Source organism: Haemorhous mexicanus, chromosome 10, assembly GCF_027477595.1.
Source record: "Haemorhous mexicanus isolate bHaeMex1 chromosome 10, bHaeMex1.pri, whole genome shotgun sequence".
Lineage (NCBI taxonomy): Eukaryota > Metazoa > Chordata > Aves > Passeriformes > Fringillidae > Haemorhous > Haemorhous mexicanus.
In genome coordinates, this window is record NC_082350.1 from 10,111,990 (window position 1) to 10,131,584 (window position 19,595).

At 40.7% G+C, this 19,595-nt stretch overlaps 1 protein-coding gene across 9 annotated transcripts in view; it reads right to left on the reverse strand.

The window, feature by feature from the left end:
* DOCK10 (dedicator of cytokinesis 10) overlaps positions 1 to 19,595 on the reverse strand; it is a 145,894-nt gene that overhangs the window by 64,131 nt on the left and 62,168 nt on the right. For all 9 annotated transcript variants that reach the window (XM_059855286.1, XM_059855285.1, XM_059855282.1 and 6 more), the window contains exons 3-7: positions 17,077 to 17,166; positions 8,939 to 9,021; positions 5,170 to 5,242; positions 4,718 to 4,855; positions 4,288 to 4,422 (exon numbers count right to left, since the gene is read on the reverse strand). In XM_059855286.1, the coding sequence (XP_059711269.1) occupies positions 4,288 to 4,422; positions 4,718 to 4,855; positions 5,170 to 5,242; positions 8,939 to 9,021; positions 17,077 to 17,166 (519 nt within the window). The remainder of the gene's footprint in view (positions 1 to 4,287; positions 4,423 to 4,717; positions 4,856 to 5,169; positions 5,243 to 8,938; positions 9,022 to 17,076; positions 17,167 to 19,595) is intronic.

The window sequence follows — 19,595 nt, forward strand, 5'->3', positions numbered from 1 at the left end:
ACTTGTATATGGCTACTCCTTGAAAATGACATTTAAGCAAACATCAGTGGCTTTAAAGAAAATTTAAACAGTGTGATACTAACACAAATTTCTGTCAATTTGTGCATTTAAGAGCTTCTGTGGCCAGACATATGTCCTATATTTAGCCACAGAAATCTAAGATGGACAATAGTTCAGCAGGGAACACCTCCCATGTAGATCAATAACAAAACCCCTGGTCACAAAATTCAGCAGTGGTACACAAGCTGGAGTGGTCTGGAGAGAACAGCTCTAAAAAACAAGCTCTTGCACTTGACCAGCCCATCAGACACCCAAAAAGATAAATCAAAGTATTGCTAAGTCATATAAATATTTGGGGGAGAGTGGGAACAGGACTTTCCAGAAGATTGCAACAGGACAAATTCCTGCACAGTAACCATTACAGTGGGTACTTCCCACATCTACTTTTGCCTTAGAAGGATTTTAAAAACAACTTGGGGGATTTCAACAATTTTTCACAAAAGGCAAAAGGTGAGGTATAGTGCTGGTCAGTCATTGCAATGCTGTCCTTTTCCAGCACAAAATAAGAACAAATGCCCAGTGTACTGGGAATAGACTGAGTCCTGAGAGCTGCTCTCTGTCACCAGATTTCACCTGCAGGAGATGATAAGTCTATCAGATTCTGTCATAAGAATTAGCAGGTACTTAGCTACTGAAACAGCTCAATCAAACCAAATAAAGTGATGGGATCTAACAAAATGTGATTCATTTCTCAAATTTACCCAATTACTGAGGCACATATCTCTTAGTCCTAAGTTGCATCAATTTTGTCTCCTCCTTGCTTATATCTGAGAGAACAGCAATGTGTTTTATCCCCTACTGTTTTACTGAACTTTTAAAGCTGACTGATGTTGGGCATCAGTGCCACCATTTTGATTTCAATATTTCAGAAGATTGCCATCACTCTGTTGATAGATTTAACCTTGGAGTGATGCTGACAAATGAAAAAAAAAATCACCCACCCCATAACTGGTCATTTCACTCCATTTTTACTTCCTTAACAGTCTCAAATAACATCACAGGGGTCTCCTGTAGTTCTGCATACTGGAAGTATTTTTCTGCACAGTTCTATATGAACAAGTTATTAAGAGGTTTCTAAGCCAGATGGTGAGATGACAGTGATGTTTTAAGAGGAAGAGAGGCAAAATCTGATACTGATTAGCAGAGGAGGATGAGAACCCAGGACACTGAGAAGCAAGTTCCATGAACATTTTTTTCCAGCAGCAGAGATGATTTAGAAGATTCCTACCCAATCTGTTGCTAATCACTTGCTCCAGTTCTTATTTTACATGTCATGACCCAGATCAGGAATCACTTAGGACTGAACTACTTCTTCTGGAGCTACTTGGGTCAATGGGGTCAGACAAATCCTGGCTTTTCAAACTGACTTGGGATTGTCTGTGTGCATATGTGTGCACGGGTGCTATTTTTCAGTTCTGCTACTGGAAATTCTCTTGATAGGAAATAATTTTCCTCTCAAGTACTTTATAGAGGTGAATATTCTTTCAGGGTTATAAATTTTAATTCATCAAGTGCAGAGTAAGAACAGGCTTGGGTTTTATAGCAATTGGTTCTTGGGTGTTCAGTATTTATCCTGATCCTGAAATTACCCCTCTCCTCCAATCATACATTCAAGATGATGTAAAACAAGGACTAAAACTTCACTAAAACCTGTTACATATATATAAAATTATAGAAGGGCTTGACCAAGAGCTAGAAGTTCAACAAAACTATGCCAAGGATCTTAGGTAATGGCCATTCAAAACTTTCAAAGCCAGATTACTTATAAAGTATATTATGTACACCAGTTTATGCACAATCTATAAAGAAGAATACTCTGTTTCAATTTTACTTCAGATAAGACATTTACCATTTAAAGCATTTAAAATTAATGGGTTTATTTTCTATTTTATATATTGCCCTTTATGACATGGCCAAGATCTTTAAATCAGGTACTGAAAGACTATCAGACATTATCTAATACAGCAATATATTTTGCATGCTGAACCTTAAAAACATCAGGCAGGGCAGGAAAACTTCAATATCCACTTTTCCATCTGCACTTCAGACTTCTGGCAAGCAGATGAGATCTACAGCAAAGTCTTTGTTTCAAATCTAAGGCCAACTATTTTACCTTCCTGATCAGTTAAAAGGAAATAAAAAACCCAAAACCAACAATGTACTATTTCTCAGTTTGCTCCTCTATAAAACTCCTTCCATATGGCATATAGACCTTAACTTCCAATCTTCAACAATTAATTTCAAGTTCAAAAAATTTCTTCCAGAAAGAAGTAACACAAAATTCAAAAAAGAGACTATGAATGAGTTATAAATGAAACATCAGGCTAAATCTAAGTCTAATGCCTGCAGGGTCATTCTTCCAAACCAATGGATTGTTTTGGAAGCATTTTGTATTTTATCTGGAGATGATTTCTCTGGGATATTTACTACAATTTTGATATTCTATCTCAATCAAACAGGAGCTCAAAGTCATTCATAGAGACCTAAAATAATTTATTGTAGTATTAAAACTCATTAAATCACAATGTACATATCACATTTTTTCACTAAAAATTCAGTCTTACCCAACTCTTTCTCCACATTCTCTGGTCTCCCTGTTTATGGCAACTTTAGGCCAGGTTTTGTTTTTCAGCCCTATGATTCCATCACAGACTTGGACAGCTGATGGTATTCACCCCAGTACACCCTTGGCTAAGAGTCTAGTGAAGCTAGCTCAAACTTGAGAGTCCCAAGGTAAATGCCAATCAAAACCTACCACAGAAACTTGTATTTGGGGGCAGGCCAGAGGAGAACCCACGTTCAACCAGTGTGGGACAATCTGGAGGAACACAGTAGGTTTAGAAAGCAGCTGTCAAAGGTTCAGGGCGAGGAGGATTTCAAAGGTTTCTTGGGGTTTTTTTGTCAGAAGTTAGTCAAAAAGGGCTGAAATCTTGCAGTCAAGACATTTCAGCTATCCTGGAGTGTCATGAGAAAGACCACAGCAGAAAGGGCACCCTCTGGGGAAGCATTAAACAGGACCCCACAGGGCTGGGCTGGAGCTCTGGCTGAGACCCAGCTTACAAGAAAGCCCCTGCTGCAGGCAGGAGCCAGGAGCAATTTCTCACCAGGAATTCTCTGTAAGAGTCTCCTCCACAGCTTCTGCTACACTTCCAGGCTACCCAGGAGGGTCTCTCAAGCCAATGGACTGACACTGGCCAACATCACTGTCCTACATGCTTATCTCCAGCCTCTCCTACCCCTGTTTGGAAAAACAAACACCCTTCTGAACAGCACTGGGACAATGGCCATTGCCCACAGAGCTGGGGACTGTCAGCAAATACTTGTTCCCAGGTGAATCACTGGGAAATGATCACTTTTCTTGCTCCAAAGGGGTTTAGAGGTAAGGGAGGGACACCACAACCAAGAAAACTTCTTGTTTATCAAGGGCCTTCCCTTGTGTTACCTGAAAGGTTTCTTTCAAAGCAATCCTCAAATCAGCCTGCTCAGTACTGTTACACATCTTTACTGGTTAAGTTGTCAAGTATGGATTAAATAAAAGGCATTTCCCTATTCACTGAAACACTGGGCTTGGTCCCTCAATAGTCACATACCATTTAAGGTAACCTCTTGTTTAGAATGAAACAACAGAAAAACAGAAATATAATATTAGAATGAGAGCCAAGGAAGAACAAGATGGGAGAAAAAAAACTAAGAACAAAGTCTAAGGGTAACAAAAGGAAAAAAATGATTGATTTAGACATTTCTAGGTAACAAATAATAAGGTTCTGTCCTACCTGATGCCATTAAGACTCTCTATCATCTCCAAAAGCGATGACCTTCAAGGGGGCTCAGGACACAAGATTAATTTCACACTTGCCCAACAGGCAGTGCTTTGTAACCTGAATCTCTTTACCCCACAACAAGCAAGCATGCTCTTAGTAAGCATGAGGTAAAATCTGACATCTCAGAAAACAATTTCAGTGAAACCCCTCCCAAAAATTTCACAGTATTTTTTTCTCATGTTTGCCATGGACAAAGAGTGTGTGCATGGTCTGGTACCATAAATCAGCTGTGCTTTTTTGTAACTTGTCAGCCTGAGCATCTGCATCAAATTAAAGAGCAAAACCATTGGTGCTTTATTTCCTGAAACTGCTAATGAGACCATTATTCTGCTAATGAACGCGTCCTTCCACTTGCCTTTTTAAATTCTACACCCAAAACACTACAATGAAATAAACTGAAACTTACCTGTACAACTCCCGTGCAGGAATCCAAAAATATACATCCCTTTGGCTCCTTTGAGATTTTTTCATCTTTATAAAAATTCATAATATACGAGTTATCCGACAGCTGGGTCAGCTGGAAGTAGCGCTTTTTGAATGACTGCAGGGGTGGGAAAGAAGCAGCATGAAAATTGTTGCCCAGCAAATTATTTTCACTGGCACTTAATTCACAGGGTTTAAATAACAGGTAACTCCTGACTGCATTTCAATCACTATTTGGCAGACAAGTGAAATATTACTTTATTATCATTTAAAGCAATATGATTAAACCTGAGATATAAACAATGTAATCAACCCTGAGCTATAAATAGCTAAGTGACAATGGCAAAAAAGTGTACCTCTGTGGGGAAAAGAAACACAAATGGAATAAAGAAAGAATAATGTTGTTTCCTTACCCGAACAGTAATGCTATTGTTGACAGTGCTGTTGAAATTCCCTTTATAAAGCCATCCAGACTTGTAAACTCCTGCTGCTATTCCTCCTCCTCCTCCTCCACCACCACCACCTTTAGAAGATGAGTGGGATGTTGTGTCCTATAGGGAAGACAAGGTTAAAATTGCCCAGACTTGTTTTCTGAATTCCAAGACAAAAAACTGTAATGTGTGAATATCTGCTTGATAACGAATACTCACCCTTTCATTCCTTCTGAAAAAAGACATTATTAATAGCCCTCCCCATACATGGGATGACATGAGACAAAGCTGTTCCACTAATTTCAGAGCTATTTAAAGTATGATGTATTTTATAGGAGATAATGACCCTCCATTATAATGCTTTATTTGATATTAAAGTAATAAATAACTTCCCCAGTATTAAAAACAACCCATGCCAAAATCAGAATACATACTTCATCCTTATCCACATCTTCATGATCGATTTCAAAGGAATGCGACGGCAGCTTCTCTGGTCTACATTCACTTCTGGCGGGGGGAAAAACGTATTTATTTATTTATTTATTAAAAACAAATAATGTACCTGCTATTTCAGGGAGGTAACCATACTGAGCCCCCACTGCAATGTCAGTACACCTTTTGCTGTGATCCTATTGTCTCCTTTAAAACCACGACATTTTAAAATACCTTTTTCCTAAGCCACATGTATCTTTTTTTTCCCCGAGACTCTGAAGCTGTAACAGCTCTATACAAATGATAAAATACCAATTCTTGGTCTCTTTGCTGCTCTTCCACCACAATGGGCAACAAACCCAAAACAATTTCCAAAGAGATATTCTATTCAAGGCTGGCAAAGGAAGGAGACTGAGCTCTTAAATAGATTTCTAAACCAAGGCCATTAGAACTTTGATCTTAAAGCTTCTATATCACTTCATGATTTCAAGATTTTTCTGTCTATTCGATCTGATGAGCACAGCCTTCAAGCAATTTTTCACAAGACATAGATGTCTTTTTGATGTGATGCCATTTATGTTCTTTATACTGTAAGCTCAAACCCACAACTGAATATTAAAAAGCAAAGCACTTAAGCATTTGCTTAATTTTAGGCACATAAATAACTGTACTTAGGCCCAGAGTACTTCTCATGCTGCAGAATTAAACAGTACGTAACAGCCAAATACTCACAATAAAAATTCAAGAGTATTTTTAAATGGAAAAAAAAAGATTTTTCAGTGCCCTGAAAAATTCCAGTACTGTTTTCAAATTCCTGAAGATTACAAACCTCATCCTGAAAACCTTCAGTTGTGATATGAAAACCTAAAAAAGTTTCCATGCTAAAAGCTATTATTTATTAGGAAGATTGACTTGTCCAGAAAAAAAAATTAAAATTAAAAAAAAAGAAAAGATAACTTTGACCTTTTTCATTTTTATTCATTCATACATAAAGTACAGATAATGAAGATCAGCCTAATGAGCAATACCTATCTCCTTTGATTTTCCCCACTTCAAAACCAGTGTTCCCATGAAGTGCCCATACCACCACAAGTGCACGGAGAACACAAGAGTGTTTCATTCCCTCTTTGGTTTGTTCTGCTTTTGCAGTTTATTTACTGCAAAAAACTGATCAATGTTTTGAATAAAACAACATTTACAATCTACTGGCATTTTGACATCTGTAAAGCTTTAATAGTCAGAATATTTGTGATGGAAAACCACCGCAGGTTTTCCAATGCAACCAAAGGCAGCTGTTAAAAATTCTTTTACAAAAAAGAGGCACCAGACCTGAAATATCTACCAAGTGTTCCAGGTTTCCTCTAAACAGCAGCAAAAGTTTTGCACATGACTCTTTCTGTTCCCAGGCAGTCAGCACAGCACACACTAAGCAACCCCTAATCTTTTCCCACCCATCCACTTGCTCAAGAAGCAAGAACACACCGGCACAAAGCATAAAACATGGTGTAAAAGAGGTAGTGAGAGCTCACAGAGAGGAATTTCAGGGGTTAGAAAGAGCTGAGAAAAACCTCCAAGGAGGAACACACTCAGAGAAAAACCAAACCATTGCTAAATATTTTGATCCTGTCATGCACAGGGTGCTGAGCTCTGTCCTGGTGCCACAGCAGTGCTGCAGTGGACATGCTGAGCACTCACTGCCTGCCCTGGGTGCTCAGCATCACACAGCAGCTGCTTCCAATCAGAAAGGGTCAGCATTCAGAAAGAGCAACTCTGACAAAAATCTGCCAAACCATGCAGCCATTACTGGAGGTGTTGCACGAGTGTGTGACCCAGCACAGCACGGCCTCAAGCACACCCACGCATGAAGTCCTTCAGCACTGCTGAAGGCTCTGAGTCCCAATATGCTTGTTTATGCATGGAAAAGCCCACAGGGAAATTCAGCACACCCTCAGTGAAGGGAATGACTTCAGCCACAGTTATAACTGGTATTGTAAATGATATTCCTTTCCCACCATGTAAAGCTAAACACTTAACACTCATCCAATACAATGACTTCCTATAAAGGGATTGATGCAAGAATATGTTCACATTTCTGAAAGCATGACATCAGGTTTCTTCAAATCAAACAAAAACCAGTAAAAAGTGGTAGAAAGATCCAGAACTACCAACAGTGAGATACAGTACAATGACCAGGACATATCAAGTCTATTTTTCTTGAAAAGGTTTAGTCTAAAACCCCAAACTTTGTAACGTGCACATGCAAATCAAGGTAGAAGAGGCTGGAAACAATATGAAATAAGGTGGATCTCAAGCCAGATCTCTTAGAGGTATATCAAACTCAAAAGCCATGGAGGTTTCCAGCAAACAAAAGGCAGACGAGCCCTGCTATAACTTTGTGTCTGAAATATCAACAAGTGTGGCACCCAAACCTTCCCAATGAGATACAAGACACAAGATCTCATATCAGTATAACCCTCAGTACAACGTATGTGCTAGCAGGGGGGAAAAACTAAGATGTAAGACAGCCTGGTACCCCTGGAGGATGAATCCATGAGAGCAAATCTCATTAAGCACCACACTAAAATATCCTTTGCAGAAGGGGATGTATGTAATCAGCTAAAACGTACTTTTGTGCATAGTAATGCACCCACATCTGCCCCATGCATATTTCATAAGAGTGAAGACATTTAAGGTTAAATGGAAAACTGCTGTGCTACAACCATTTTTCTGGAGCACTAAATGCATTAATTTTCTAAACCAATCAGCAGGCTGGATACTTAAGAAAGGATGTTTTTATAATCTCTGATTAGAAAAACTGTTCTCAATGGCTTTTTGTACTACCATATACGCTGCTCATAAAAATGCTAACCAGCAAGAGCAAATGCAGGTCTAAAGGAAGGTTTGCAGTGCAAAACCCTCTGGGCCAGCATCTAACTGGGCCATAAGACTCAATTTTATGAGTTTTTTCAGTTCTTGCAGCAATGAAGGTAGTACTAGTTTCCATCCAACCCAAGTTTGGAGCATTCATGCATTTCTGTCTTATGTGCAGGTAAAAACCTTTTTTGTCCAGTTAATTTTAATGACTTAAACTCCATGAAAGGAGGCAGTAAAACAGCTCCTTCTGGCACTTGGTGATTTTGGTAACTGCTCTCTAAAATCTTCCAGAAACGAGAGTATGGGTAGAAACTCACATATGTAGGAATGAGCACCACATTCTGCATTTCTTTCCACTCAAGTCCAGAACTTGTTTCTGCTCCTCCAGCACTTTTCCAGTGATTTCAATGTTCATGTGCTTCCAAGCACAGCAGAAATGCCCCTTGCCCTGACACTGGCACACCTCCACTGCCTTGTACCATCAGTGCACCCAGCTCTCCTGTACAATGCTGCCGTAAAGCACTGAAATCCTACTCTCTGTTCCACAGGGCAACTAAGAGGAGAATAAATCCCAGTGGAAGGTGAGTGACATTTATGCATTATTAAGGAAAAGCCACCTCTCCTGTATCAACTGTGCTCTGAAAACGCAAATACACTTGTAAGGATTTGAATCAGCACTAATGCAGTTGGTTGATACCAGTGAATTCTGCAGAGTCTTGAACTTTTCTGAAGGACCTTTGCTTCCCCTTTTTAAAAATGCAAGGCACTAAAAATACGGTAAAACAAGCACTGCTTAGAAGACAAAGGAAAGTGCAAATATGGACAAAGCTTAGCAAATAACACAAGCTTAATGGGGAAAAAAAATAATAAAAAAAGGGAACTTATGTGAGTGCTTACTGTGGTAAGTGTCGAAAGTCTTCTGAATAGGATTCGTATTTGTAGTTCACAACATGCCAGTGGGAACTGTAGTATTTACAAGCCTAAACAGAAGAAATACAAACAACAACAATAGAATTACTACAAGGGTTTAGACAAGAAGGCTAGAGAACCAATAAAGTTGTGGGCAGCCCACATGCTGGAGAACATATTCTTCTCTTTTAGAGCTGGGTGCTCAGTTCTTAAAGGAAAGCCAGAGTCATATGTTTCCATATTTTGAAGCCCAATTTCCCTTTAAAACCAAATGTACTGAATCACACAAGATGGAGGAGGGAGCTGATAGCAATTTAATATGCTTTACTGATTCTCATCTGCTTTCTAGGAAGCATCATTAAATTAGATAGTTACTGCCTCAAAAGACATGATTTAGTTTAGGCCTGACTTCCTCCATGGACATTGATTACACATTTTTCACCAATCTCATTTTCCCTTCCACAGTGAATTTGTTCAGTCATGTCATCATGTAGTTTTTGCTGTCTAAAATTTTTCTTGCAGGTTTTGCATTCACCTTTGAAAATTGATCTAAGTACATCAACCTCCCTTAAATAAAGAAGACAAACCTGAACTATACAGAAGAGCCTGGTTGTGCTGTCAAATAGACCAAAATATCTGTGCAATTTATTTGATGCAGAACTTTTATCAATGCAGTTAAACACAACATGACATTTTGAAAGGCAACAAGATGCATAAAATATGCACAGTTACTGCTAAGGTGCACATCTACAAGAAAAATGTCACTATGTCAGAATTTCCAGTGATTCTTCACACAGAGTGTAAATTGCAAACTGATATTTGTACAGTATGCTGAAGATTTCACCACAGTATTGTATTATTTTCTCCCCACACTCCACCTGAAGATTTGTGCCAGCCCATCTGAGATGGAAAGGAAGAAAGAGAGAGATCAAGCCTAGAATCCAACAGTAGCAGTTGCTGCCCAAGAAGTTCTTTCCCAAGAACACAGGGAAAAGGAGGCACATCAGGAAGGGAAAGGGTGGGGATCCACAGTAGAGAAAGAAGCAGCAGGACTGAAAGGGATCTGAGGTGTGAACAGTAAAGACAGTCTCACAGAACGGTATGAGACTCCAGGAGTCCAACAGAATGGAAAAACAGATGGAACAAAGGTGTCTAAATACCAAGGGCTGTGCAGGGAAAGTAGAAGGAAAGACAATAAAAGGACAATTGTAAATTAGTATAAAAAAGTTGACTCCTTCAACTGGGAGTATTCCCTCTCTTCATTCCCAGCTTCTTCTGAAGTGCCCATGGGAGTCATTGCTTGCACAGGACTCTGCCTCAGAGGGACAGAGAAGGGATTATCAGGCTGCAGGAACAAACCTGAGATGGGCTGTCTAGATTACTCAGCACTGGCTTCACAGATCTCTTTTTCTAAATCTTGTGCAAAATAGGCAGAGTATGTAGCCATCAATTATTTTAGGAAGTAATCTTTTTTGTATTCAGAGTCTTCTGTGACAGCCTTATTTGGTTTGGAGTGTGGAAAAGGTGGCAAGGAAGTGGGGGCACATTTATAGGCACTTTTCACCCTGGCAGTGGAGTACAACCAAAGGCAGCAAACACATTCCATGTGGATCCAGGATCTACCTTCTCATCTGACACAAGCCCTCATTATTTCACAGGATGAAGAATAAAGTGTGACCATTAGACAACATAATGCCATATTCTCCAAGAATGAAGATAATATTACAGCATTATAACTGACTCTCTCTGCACTTGCCAGGGTCAGGTTCAAAACTACCCCTGGAAACCACTCCAGCACTGATTGCCCTTGGCCTCTGAATATAGAGATAATAAAAAAAAAACCACTTCACACCCAACTTTCTGTCTTATGATTCTTCCTAAAACAACCTGGTCACTCTTGTATTTGTGTTCAATGTGTATGACAGTCACCTAGGCTTTAGGAATACTCTTACAAGAGAAACATATTCTCTATTCTACAAAGGCCAAGGAGAAGCTCACAGTGCACTGTGAGGGGGAGCCCAGAACCTCCAATTCAGACATCACTCCCCTTCTCCTTGGCAAATGTAAACCAAGAGAACCTTCTACAGAAAGGAGCACTTTTCCCCTGTGGTACTTTCATTACTCAGTATTTTATTTAACAGATGCAATTAAAGCCCACAGAGAGCTCTCAATGTCAGCTTTTATTGCAAACATTATAGGCTGGTGTGTTCAAAAAAGCAGTTGTGAATAACATATAAAGCAGGCCACAGAATTTTAGTTTGTAACTATAAAGGTTTATTGTGCTCCTCCAAGAAAAAGCTAATCAAAATAAAAATCAAAGGGGACAGAGCAGCACATTCAAGTATCACTCAATAAATTCACAAAAGACAAGCCAACCCAGTGCAACAGCTACCACTGTTCTTGAGCTAGCTTCTGTGGTGAAACTGGAGGTAACTTAAATAGTAACACCAAAAAAAGATTTTATCTTCAGAATATTCCAACTGAAAATTAAATACTTCTGCTGACTGTACTGACTTAGAATGGTTTTTAAAAATTGGAAATTATTACCGGAAATTAAGTTTTAGCAAGGAGGAACAATACCTGCAAACCTGATTTGAGGAGAAAGTAAAACCTTTATAGAGGCAGAGGTTTCAAGAAGAGGCTAGAGCTGGATACTTCCTGGCAAAGAACAGAGGCACCAGTGCAGGGGCTGTTGAGCTCAAGTGAACTGTGGGGGAGGAAAAATATAGACGGAGAAATGGAAGTTTTGGGATGTGGGAGGCTTGGCACATGTTTGCATGAACTTTCTACTGCTCTGCTAACCAGGCAGGCAGCACAGCCCATTCCCAGGGGCCCTATCAAACTAAGGTCTTTCCTTTGTTTTTTTTAATTTTTCTTTTTGTCCAGATGGCCCAAATTTCCTTGCAGGGACAGACAATCCTGCAGACTTTTTCCACGTGTAACTTCTTATCTCTGGTTCTGGTGATGACAGCATGATGGCTACCACTGTGAAAAAGACATTTAAGATTTACCCAGCAATGGAAAGGAACCTTTTGGAAGGGAAAAAACAAAACAAAACCCCAACCAACCAGAAAAAACCCAAATAAAAAAAAAAAAGAGAAAACAAAAAAAAAAAAAAAAAGGGGGGAAGTGAAGGAAACAAAAAGGAAACAACTTCCCTGCTTATCTCCTCTCTAAGACAGCACTAGTATGTGGCCTTGAGAAATAGAGATGCACATCCAAGAGAAGTCATTAGTGGAACAGGAGGGCTCCTTGCAGAGGAACTGCATGCACAGAGAAACTCTGTCCCCCAGCCTGGCAGAGTGGCTGTTCCTGAGGTGGAACAGGGCAGGGCAAGCCCAGGAGGAGCCTGGAACAGAAAGCCAGGACGTTCAGAGCTGGCTGTGGCCGTGGCACTGCAGAGGAAGCTGCAGAGGTGGCTCTGTGCTCTGCCCATGACGTGCACAGCCCTGCTCACAGAGCCTCCCCTCTCTCCTCTGACCTCAGCTGCAGCACCAAAGGAAGGAAATGTGTGAGGATTTGGGGAGGTGAAGGAGCTGAGATCACCCTGGGTGGAAATGCAGCCCAGTGAGCATGGCAGCAGCTGCTGCCAACCTGGACCTTCATTCTGGGGCTCTCAAAACTGTTCCCCAAATAACAAAGTCCAGTTCACACAAAGTCCAATGACACGGGCAACTAACAAGCCAAAACATTGAAACACACTATTGCTTTAAAGTATCAAACATTTTAACAAGTATTTATCTTCTGTGCTATCAAAAGACTCACTATCCTTTAAAAATCCATGTCTAGCCCTGACACCACAGCTCTTTCATGCACTAAAAAAACTTAGAGTTTGAAGATGGGGAAAATTACACTGTGATGAATGACAAGAAAACTTTCTGGGTGTCATTGTCAACTGGAGTTCCCATTTTAGTCTGGGAAAAAGGTAAGAACAATGCAGATTGGCCTGCAAATCAAAAAGCCTCTGAAATCAACACTATGGGCACACCACCATTTTCAGAAGTTATACAGGAGGCTGTGGCATTTTTACACTGTGTTTAATAAAACCCATGTTTCGTAATTACTTACAGATCCTGTAAGCCCAACCTGCAATACCTCAAATAAAAACTCCCTCAGATGAGCAGCCAGGGTTTTGTAAGCTTACAACAAGTGACAACTCTCTCTTGTGTATCTAGAAAACCTCAACAGGAAAGTTCAGAGACACCCACATGAACAGAGTATTATCACAGACAAAATTAACTACATCTTTCACTGAATGAAATTGCAATTTTCCTACACTGTTATTTGATTTTAATTTGTTTTTCACACAGGAAGATCCCTCCTTCAGCCCCTGCACAGCTCCTACACCTCCTCATTCATGGGGACAGCCCCTCTCTGCAAACATGTTTCCCAAAAACTCATCCACATAGCAACTTTTTTTTTTTTTTGAAGGATCACCTGACTTAAACTCATTTCTTAAAGGAGAGTTGACAACTAATATTTATTTACTTTCTGCTTTTTTTTTTACATATACCTAGAATTTTATTCCTATAGATACATACACACAAACAGCATGTATTTGTGTGCCCATGCCTGCATTCTTGCTGAAAATGCTGGCTTCATGCAAACCAAGATGGGATTAAACACATTACAATTAGGTAGTTTAAGTTCCTCAAACTAAATATAACTTTGAATAGCAAAGTGCAGCATCCCCTTACATTTCCAAATGAAATGTGGGGAAAATCCCAAGAATTCCCATTTGATCTGCATATTCACGATACAGACTTAGGAAATGTGATATTAGGAATGTTTTAATTATCTATAAGGAAGAATTTTATTTTGTTTCTAGTGAAGTGAATGTTTCTTTTTGCCAAAATTATGGACCACGAGGACAATGCTGACTGGCATTAATGCGGCAGACGTGCAGCAGACTCTGTGAGGAATGAGAAAATTCAGAATTTGGAAGGAAGCAGCATGATAAAAGAAGTCAAGAATACTTAAAACAACAAACCACTGAAGACAATTTTATTCTGGCTTTAGAAGTTTCTGGAAACTTCTCCTTTCTTGGAACTTGATTTAGTTCCTCAGGCTGGTCCTGCCTAAGAAAAGCTAACATGGAAAAAAATCCACAAGGAAAAGATCCTAATACAACTACAGGTATAGGAATAATCAATTCACAAAGTATTAACTTTATTTTAAAGCTAATACTTAAGAGGTATAAATTAATAAAGGGACTCAGATATTAATCAATCATAAAATGCAAAATATTTATGCTCTTTGCAGACATAAAATACTTATTAAGGGATTATTTATTTGTCACCTTGGTTGTATTTTGTTTTAGATTTTGCAGTTTCAGCAAAACACAGGTGGTCAGACATCTTATTCAAAGTCAATTCTTCTGCCCCACCCATTGCAATAACATTTCAATATCACCAATAGGGAAAGTTTTGAGTTCCTGAGGAATGCAAAAGCAGTGTTAAGAGAACTCAGTAGACAACCAGAGGCAGAAACTCCCCACTAGAGGTGGACAGCATCAAATGCCTTTGATACTGAAAGCTTTCCTCAGCAACATCAGCCTCATCATCTGTCTCCATCTGTCTGTTCAGCTCTTTTGGATCCATAATCTGATACTGCCCAGGCAATCGAGTCCTCCAGGTGTGCCTCTAAGTACTGCTTGTGGTTGCTTGAGGAAGGGAAATCTGATCAAATCCCCAAGCTGTCTTTGTATGGATTTTGGTAAGGGCTGGGGGAAAAACCCCTCATCCTTGAAGGGCTACAGCAGTGAACGGGCTAGAGGTGGAGGAAAGGCTTTCCTGCTGCCTCCAGTGGGAAACACACAGGCAGGAAGAGACAGACAGGATGTTAAGGCATTATCACAGACTTCTGACAACCCTTTACAAATGACCTTGTCTTGTAGACAAGGCCATCTGAACACCACCCAGCACCCAGAAGGAGGAGACAAGAGATCATGGATCTGAGGTCCTTGACAGCTTCAGTACCATGTCCTCACACTGCACCATGCAGAGGAAATTACCCCTCCAAGAGCTGACCCTTCTTTTAGAGCTCACCAGCTTGCTCCATGTCTGTCTCAACTTGCTGAAGTACTGAGACAGTGAGCAGCCAGAGACAGCTGATACCAAAATGGCTTCAGCAGGCGGAGCTGGACATTCCCCAGAGCCTCGTGAGGAATTAGGCATTTGGTCCTGGGTTGCCACAAGTCCAGGTGACCAACAGTCAGTCAAGTGTGCACAAGGCGGACACCCTCACTGCTCATGTTGTGCTACATTTGAAGAAAGACTCCTTCAGTGAGTGAAGAGTTGGCTTTTCCACAGCTCCAAGACAGAAATGAAGGCCACCAACTCCACTCCTGTACAACTGTCCCAAAGTGCTGAACACCTGCTGTGAACTCAACAGACTGCAGCTAGGGCAGTAACATCTCTGCAACTGCTGCAGGGGACAACCATCACAGATCTTCACAGAACCCCATGCTCAGTTTTGCCTAATTTTGGATTGGAAACCCTCCTCTTCATAGAGTTTAATTTATTGTGTATATATGCATAGTTTTTGGCTTTGTGGCAAATTGGAACATATGCATTACTACTTTAAACAGGCTCCCTACCCTGCTACTCTTCCATGCACAGCCTTAGTCCTGCAGTACTGCTTTCTTCCACTGCTTTGCTCCTCTCTCCCCCTCCCCTTGGCTCACTGGAAGAGAAGAGAAAGCTAATAGATGCACTCAATATGTGTTTTACCAGGTTGCCATTAGCATCCCTTGCCCTACTCAGCTGTAAGGATTCCCAGGCTCTGTGCACCGTGTTCCATTTTTAGAGCCACCACTTTCTCTGTAAAGCCATGAGCACAGTGCTGGCCTTGCAACTTGTGGAACCTTAACATGAAAAGCAGACCCCAAAGTGCTGAAAGGGCAGTGAGGCTTCTGGGAAGGTAGATAACTCCACAAGCTATGTTATCTTTTAACACTGCTGCCAGATTAACAAAGATGGCAAAGTTCAGGCAATCTGAGCCAGCAGTAAATTATTATTGCTCCTTTTAGACCTGATGAAAAGAAATAGGGCCAGCCTGTAAAATGTCACATTGCATATAATTCAACAGCTGCATTTCTGACTAATTTTGGACTTAAGGATTTCTAATCCCTGTGCTTGTCTGCTACTGACTTTTCCTCACAGTTTCCTCTTGCAATTATAGCACATATGAAATACTTTTTCAGACCAGAAGCAAGGTGTGAAAAATCTCAATCTGTGAAAAAAAGGCTGAGAACCATCACATTATGGGCTAATCATAAGTGCTTGGAATTTAACTCCTCAAAGCTGGCCAAAAATTTGGTTTCATAAACCTCTTTTGTTAATGCAAATGGTGAGCTATTTTGTACATCCATAATGAAAGATTGGAATGTTCAGGGGTTCATCAAAAGCAAATTCCTTTGAACAGTGCAACCAGCTCCTCTAAAGTCCTTTAAAATGATAAAACCAGTGACAACACGAAATATTCCTGAGGCAGCAGAATGAGAAATCCTCTCCTACAATCTGAAATCAGGTATGGAAACAATACAACCATAGGAGTTTATTAAAGGTAGAGCAATTTTTTCACTCCTGGTGGGCCTTTAATTGTCAAGGAAGAACTTGTTCAACTTTCTGTTATGGTAAGGCAAAACAGACTCTAAATACTGACAATAAATAAAAACCCCTAAACACCCTTCAGAGTGCACCTACTCCTCATATGTACACCTGCAAATGAGATACATACCTTGTAATAACACCTAGGAGTCTAAACCAGTGCCAACTGGTTATCTATTTTTGGAAAGGTATCAATATTTTCCAAGTGCAAAGCACATGCAGATCACTGATCATTAGCAGTGATGTAAAAATACCAACATCAATAACAGTGGACTAGTGGTGACAGGGAATGCAGCTGGAAAACAGCACAATGACAGGCTAATTCAGTGCATTTGCATTTTTTCTAGATACAAACATCTCACAGTAGGCAACTGCAGACATGCTGTTAACCCTCCCCCCTCCTACTGGCCTTCAAAATTCAAATCCCCTAATGCATATAAAAAGAAAAAAGATGTTCATTATAAACATAGCAAACCTCCCCCAGACTCTTGGTTTCATTTAAAATTAGATACTTACCTCTCTAACAAATAAATTTTCTGCTTTTTGTTCTGCATCTTCAGGTACGGAAGGATACAGTGTCCTGATTTCCAGTGAAATTGTGTCTATCTGACAATAAACAAAAAAAAAAAAAAGGCAATTTAGTCAAAGCCAAACAGAAGAGCAGTTGTGTCTCAGGAAGAGGTTAAGAACCTTGCTATCATGGCTCGCATTTTTCACTTTGTCGTGCAGCCAACACACATGCATACCAACAACTGCAACCCAGCTCCTGCCCACACACACTATTCAATGCTATCAGCTAAGGCATTAATTACAAGGAAGAACAGTATTCAAGTAGATTTCTGGGAATAAAACTGTTCCAAGCAAAGTTCCTTCAGTCTCTGAGGTTTCTGATAAAAACAAGTCAAGTTTTCCCTACATCCTCTCCCAGACATACGTGCCAAATCCAACAGTGATACTTGCTTCCTCCACTTCCCTTCTCCACCTCATGCTTTTTTGGGGAGGAATGTGTGTAAAAGCTTTGACTCAAGAGGAGCAGAGTGGCCCCAGGAAGCTGCAAAAGGAGTGCCACAGGACAGCTCCATGGCTGGAAAGCAAGGAGAAGCAGGCAGCAGCTTCTTGGAGGGACATTCCCACCGGTGGGCACAGGCTGCAGGACACTGGCACCGCCTGCAGCCTCTTCCAGCCTCCACAAATTAAGCCCCATTTCTGAAAGCAGCTGCTGGCTGAGCTGTCTTGTCAGGGCCCAGAGCAGGAAACCACAGAGGGAAGTGGATCTCCTGAAGTTCTCCACAAGGAGCCAAGCCTCTCTTGGCTCCCAGCAGGACAGCAAGAGGCCCGGGCCACCAGCAGTGCCTGTGTGACCCTGGGGCTGGCCAAGGCAGCCCCTTCACAGAAGGCTCACAAGAGGAGCTTTGGGGTGTTTTCAATCAACCTACAGATCTGTCCCACTCATTTTCTCTGCCTTAGAAGAAAACAACCCAAATCAATGCCCAGCAGCCCAGATTATGCTCTCAGTTACAATGGAGTAACTCTGCCATTCAGGATAGCAAAGGACTGAAACCCAGACAAATCTGGCCTCCCAAACACATTTTCTCTTCCATTACAGAAAGACCCACAGTTTCCAGAGGAAGGCCTGAGGCATACAACTGGTTTAGTATGAAGAATAACTACATACTAATTCCATGAAGCAGCCTGCAGTACCTCCTGCATCCCTGGAGGCTTTCCTCCATATCCTCACCCTCAGACTAAAGGGTGATGCTTTCTCTCCATAAACTGTAGCACCCAAACTCTACACAACAAGTGCCTGGATATCATTGACTGCATTTTTGCTTAGAGTTTATGTGAACTGCTCTGATTTCCCCCCATCACTTTCCACATGAGTAGTTATGAAAAAAAGGCACCTATCACTCAGGCAGAAACATCATGGGATTCCCCAAACTTCTGCTTCATCTGGAGAGCTCAGGATACAAAATGATTAAACCATGGCTCTCACAAAAAATGATGGGGGCCTCACAGACACCAGACAGTGAAAAAAATCCCATTGTTCTGACAAACAGAGCACAGTTTTCTAAAAAGTGGGTTCCTGGGCTGTACCCATCTGTGTTACCAATGCCTGCATGAAGTGATTTACACAATCATTGAGTCTCTGAGTAAAAGAGACAGAAGGCAGAGGAGTATGAATTTTCAGGCCATGCTTAGTAATAGATGTCTGAATTCTTGGTTGCTTAGGGACTTCCCAGCAGTACTCACAGTCTCTGAAAGGCACCTTATTCCTTTTACTTCACACATATGTGACATTTTAAGCAGTGAAGTTTTTTAAGCAGTCACTACAAGACACAATCCCTGAGCACAGCTGGAAAGCCCAGGGTGCCCCTGTGGCCCATGATATGAAATGCAGATGTAATGCACCCTGTACCTCACACTGACCCTGTCATGGTGGTGACTAAGCTTCAGACAGACCTGCTCTGATTGCCCACAGCAAAACTTGCCTGCTCCACATATTGCACAGAAAGTTGTTTCAAGTATCTTTTTTTTTATAGGTAAGACTTAGAGCAAGTCAGATTTTTTTTACTTAACACAACACTTCTTGTCAACTGATATGAACACACTGACTGAGAGAGCTACTGTTTGCCTCAGTGGGGCCATTATGCCTCCCTGTCCTTACACAGCCTGTCACAAACACTGTACTGAACAAGACAGGTAACCCAAGCCCACTGTTCTGCCACTGTACATTCCCCCACTGTCCTTCCCAACAAGACTGCGCTTGAAAGAAAGAACCACAGCCCTACAAACCTAAGAAATCAGGTAACACTGGGCTTGTTGCCTTTGTTGACTTTGACAAAGAATATCACAGGTTTATTTACAAAGAACTGGGACATGGAAAATGTTGCATACTGTTATATTTAAACTCGTGTTAAAAACTACAAAGCACTTCCCTTCTGAGAACTGGTTATGTTTAACCACTTAGCTGCAAAAGCTTGGCCACAAAGGCTCTTCCTGTTCATAGTTGATTACTTTTAAAGTTAAATGCTCTT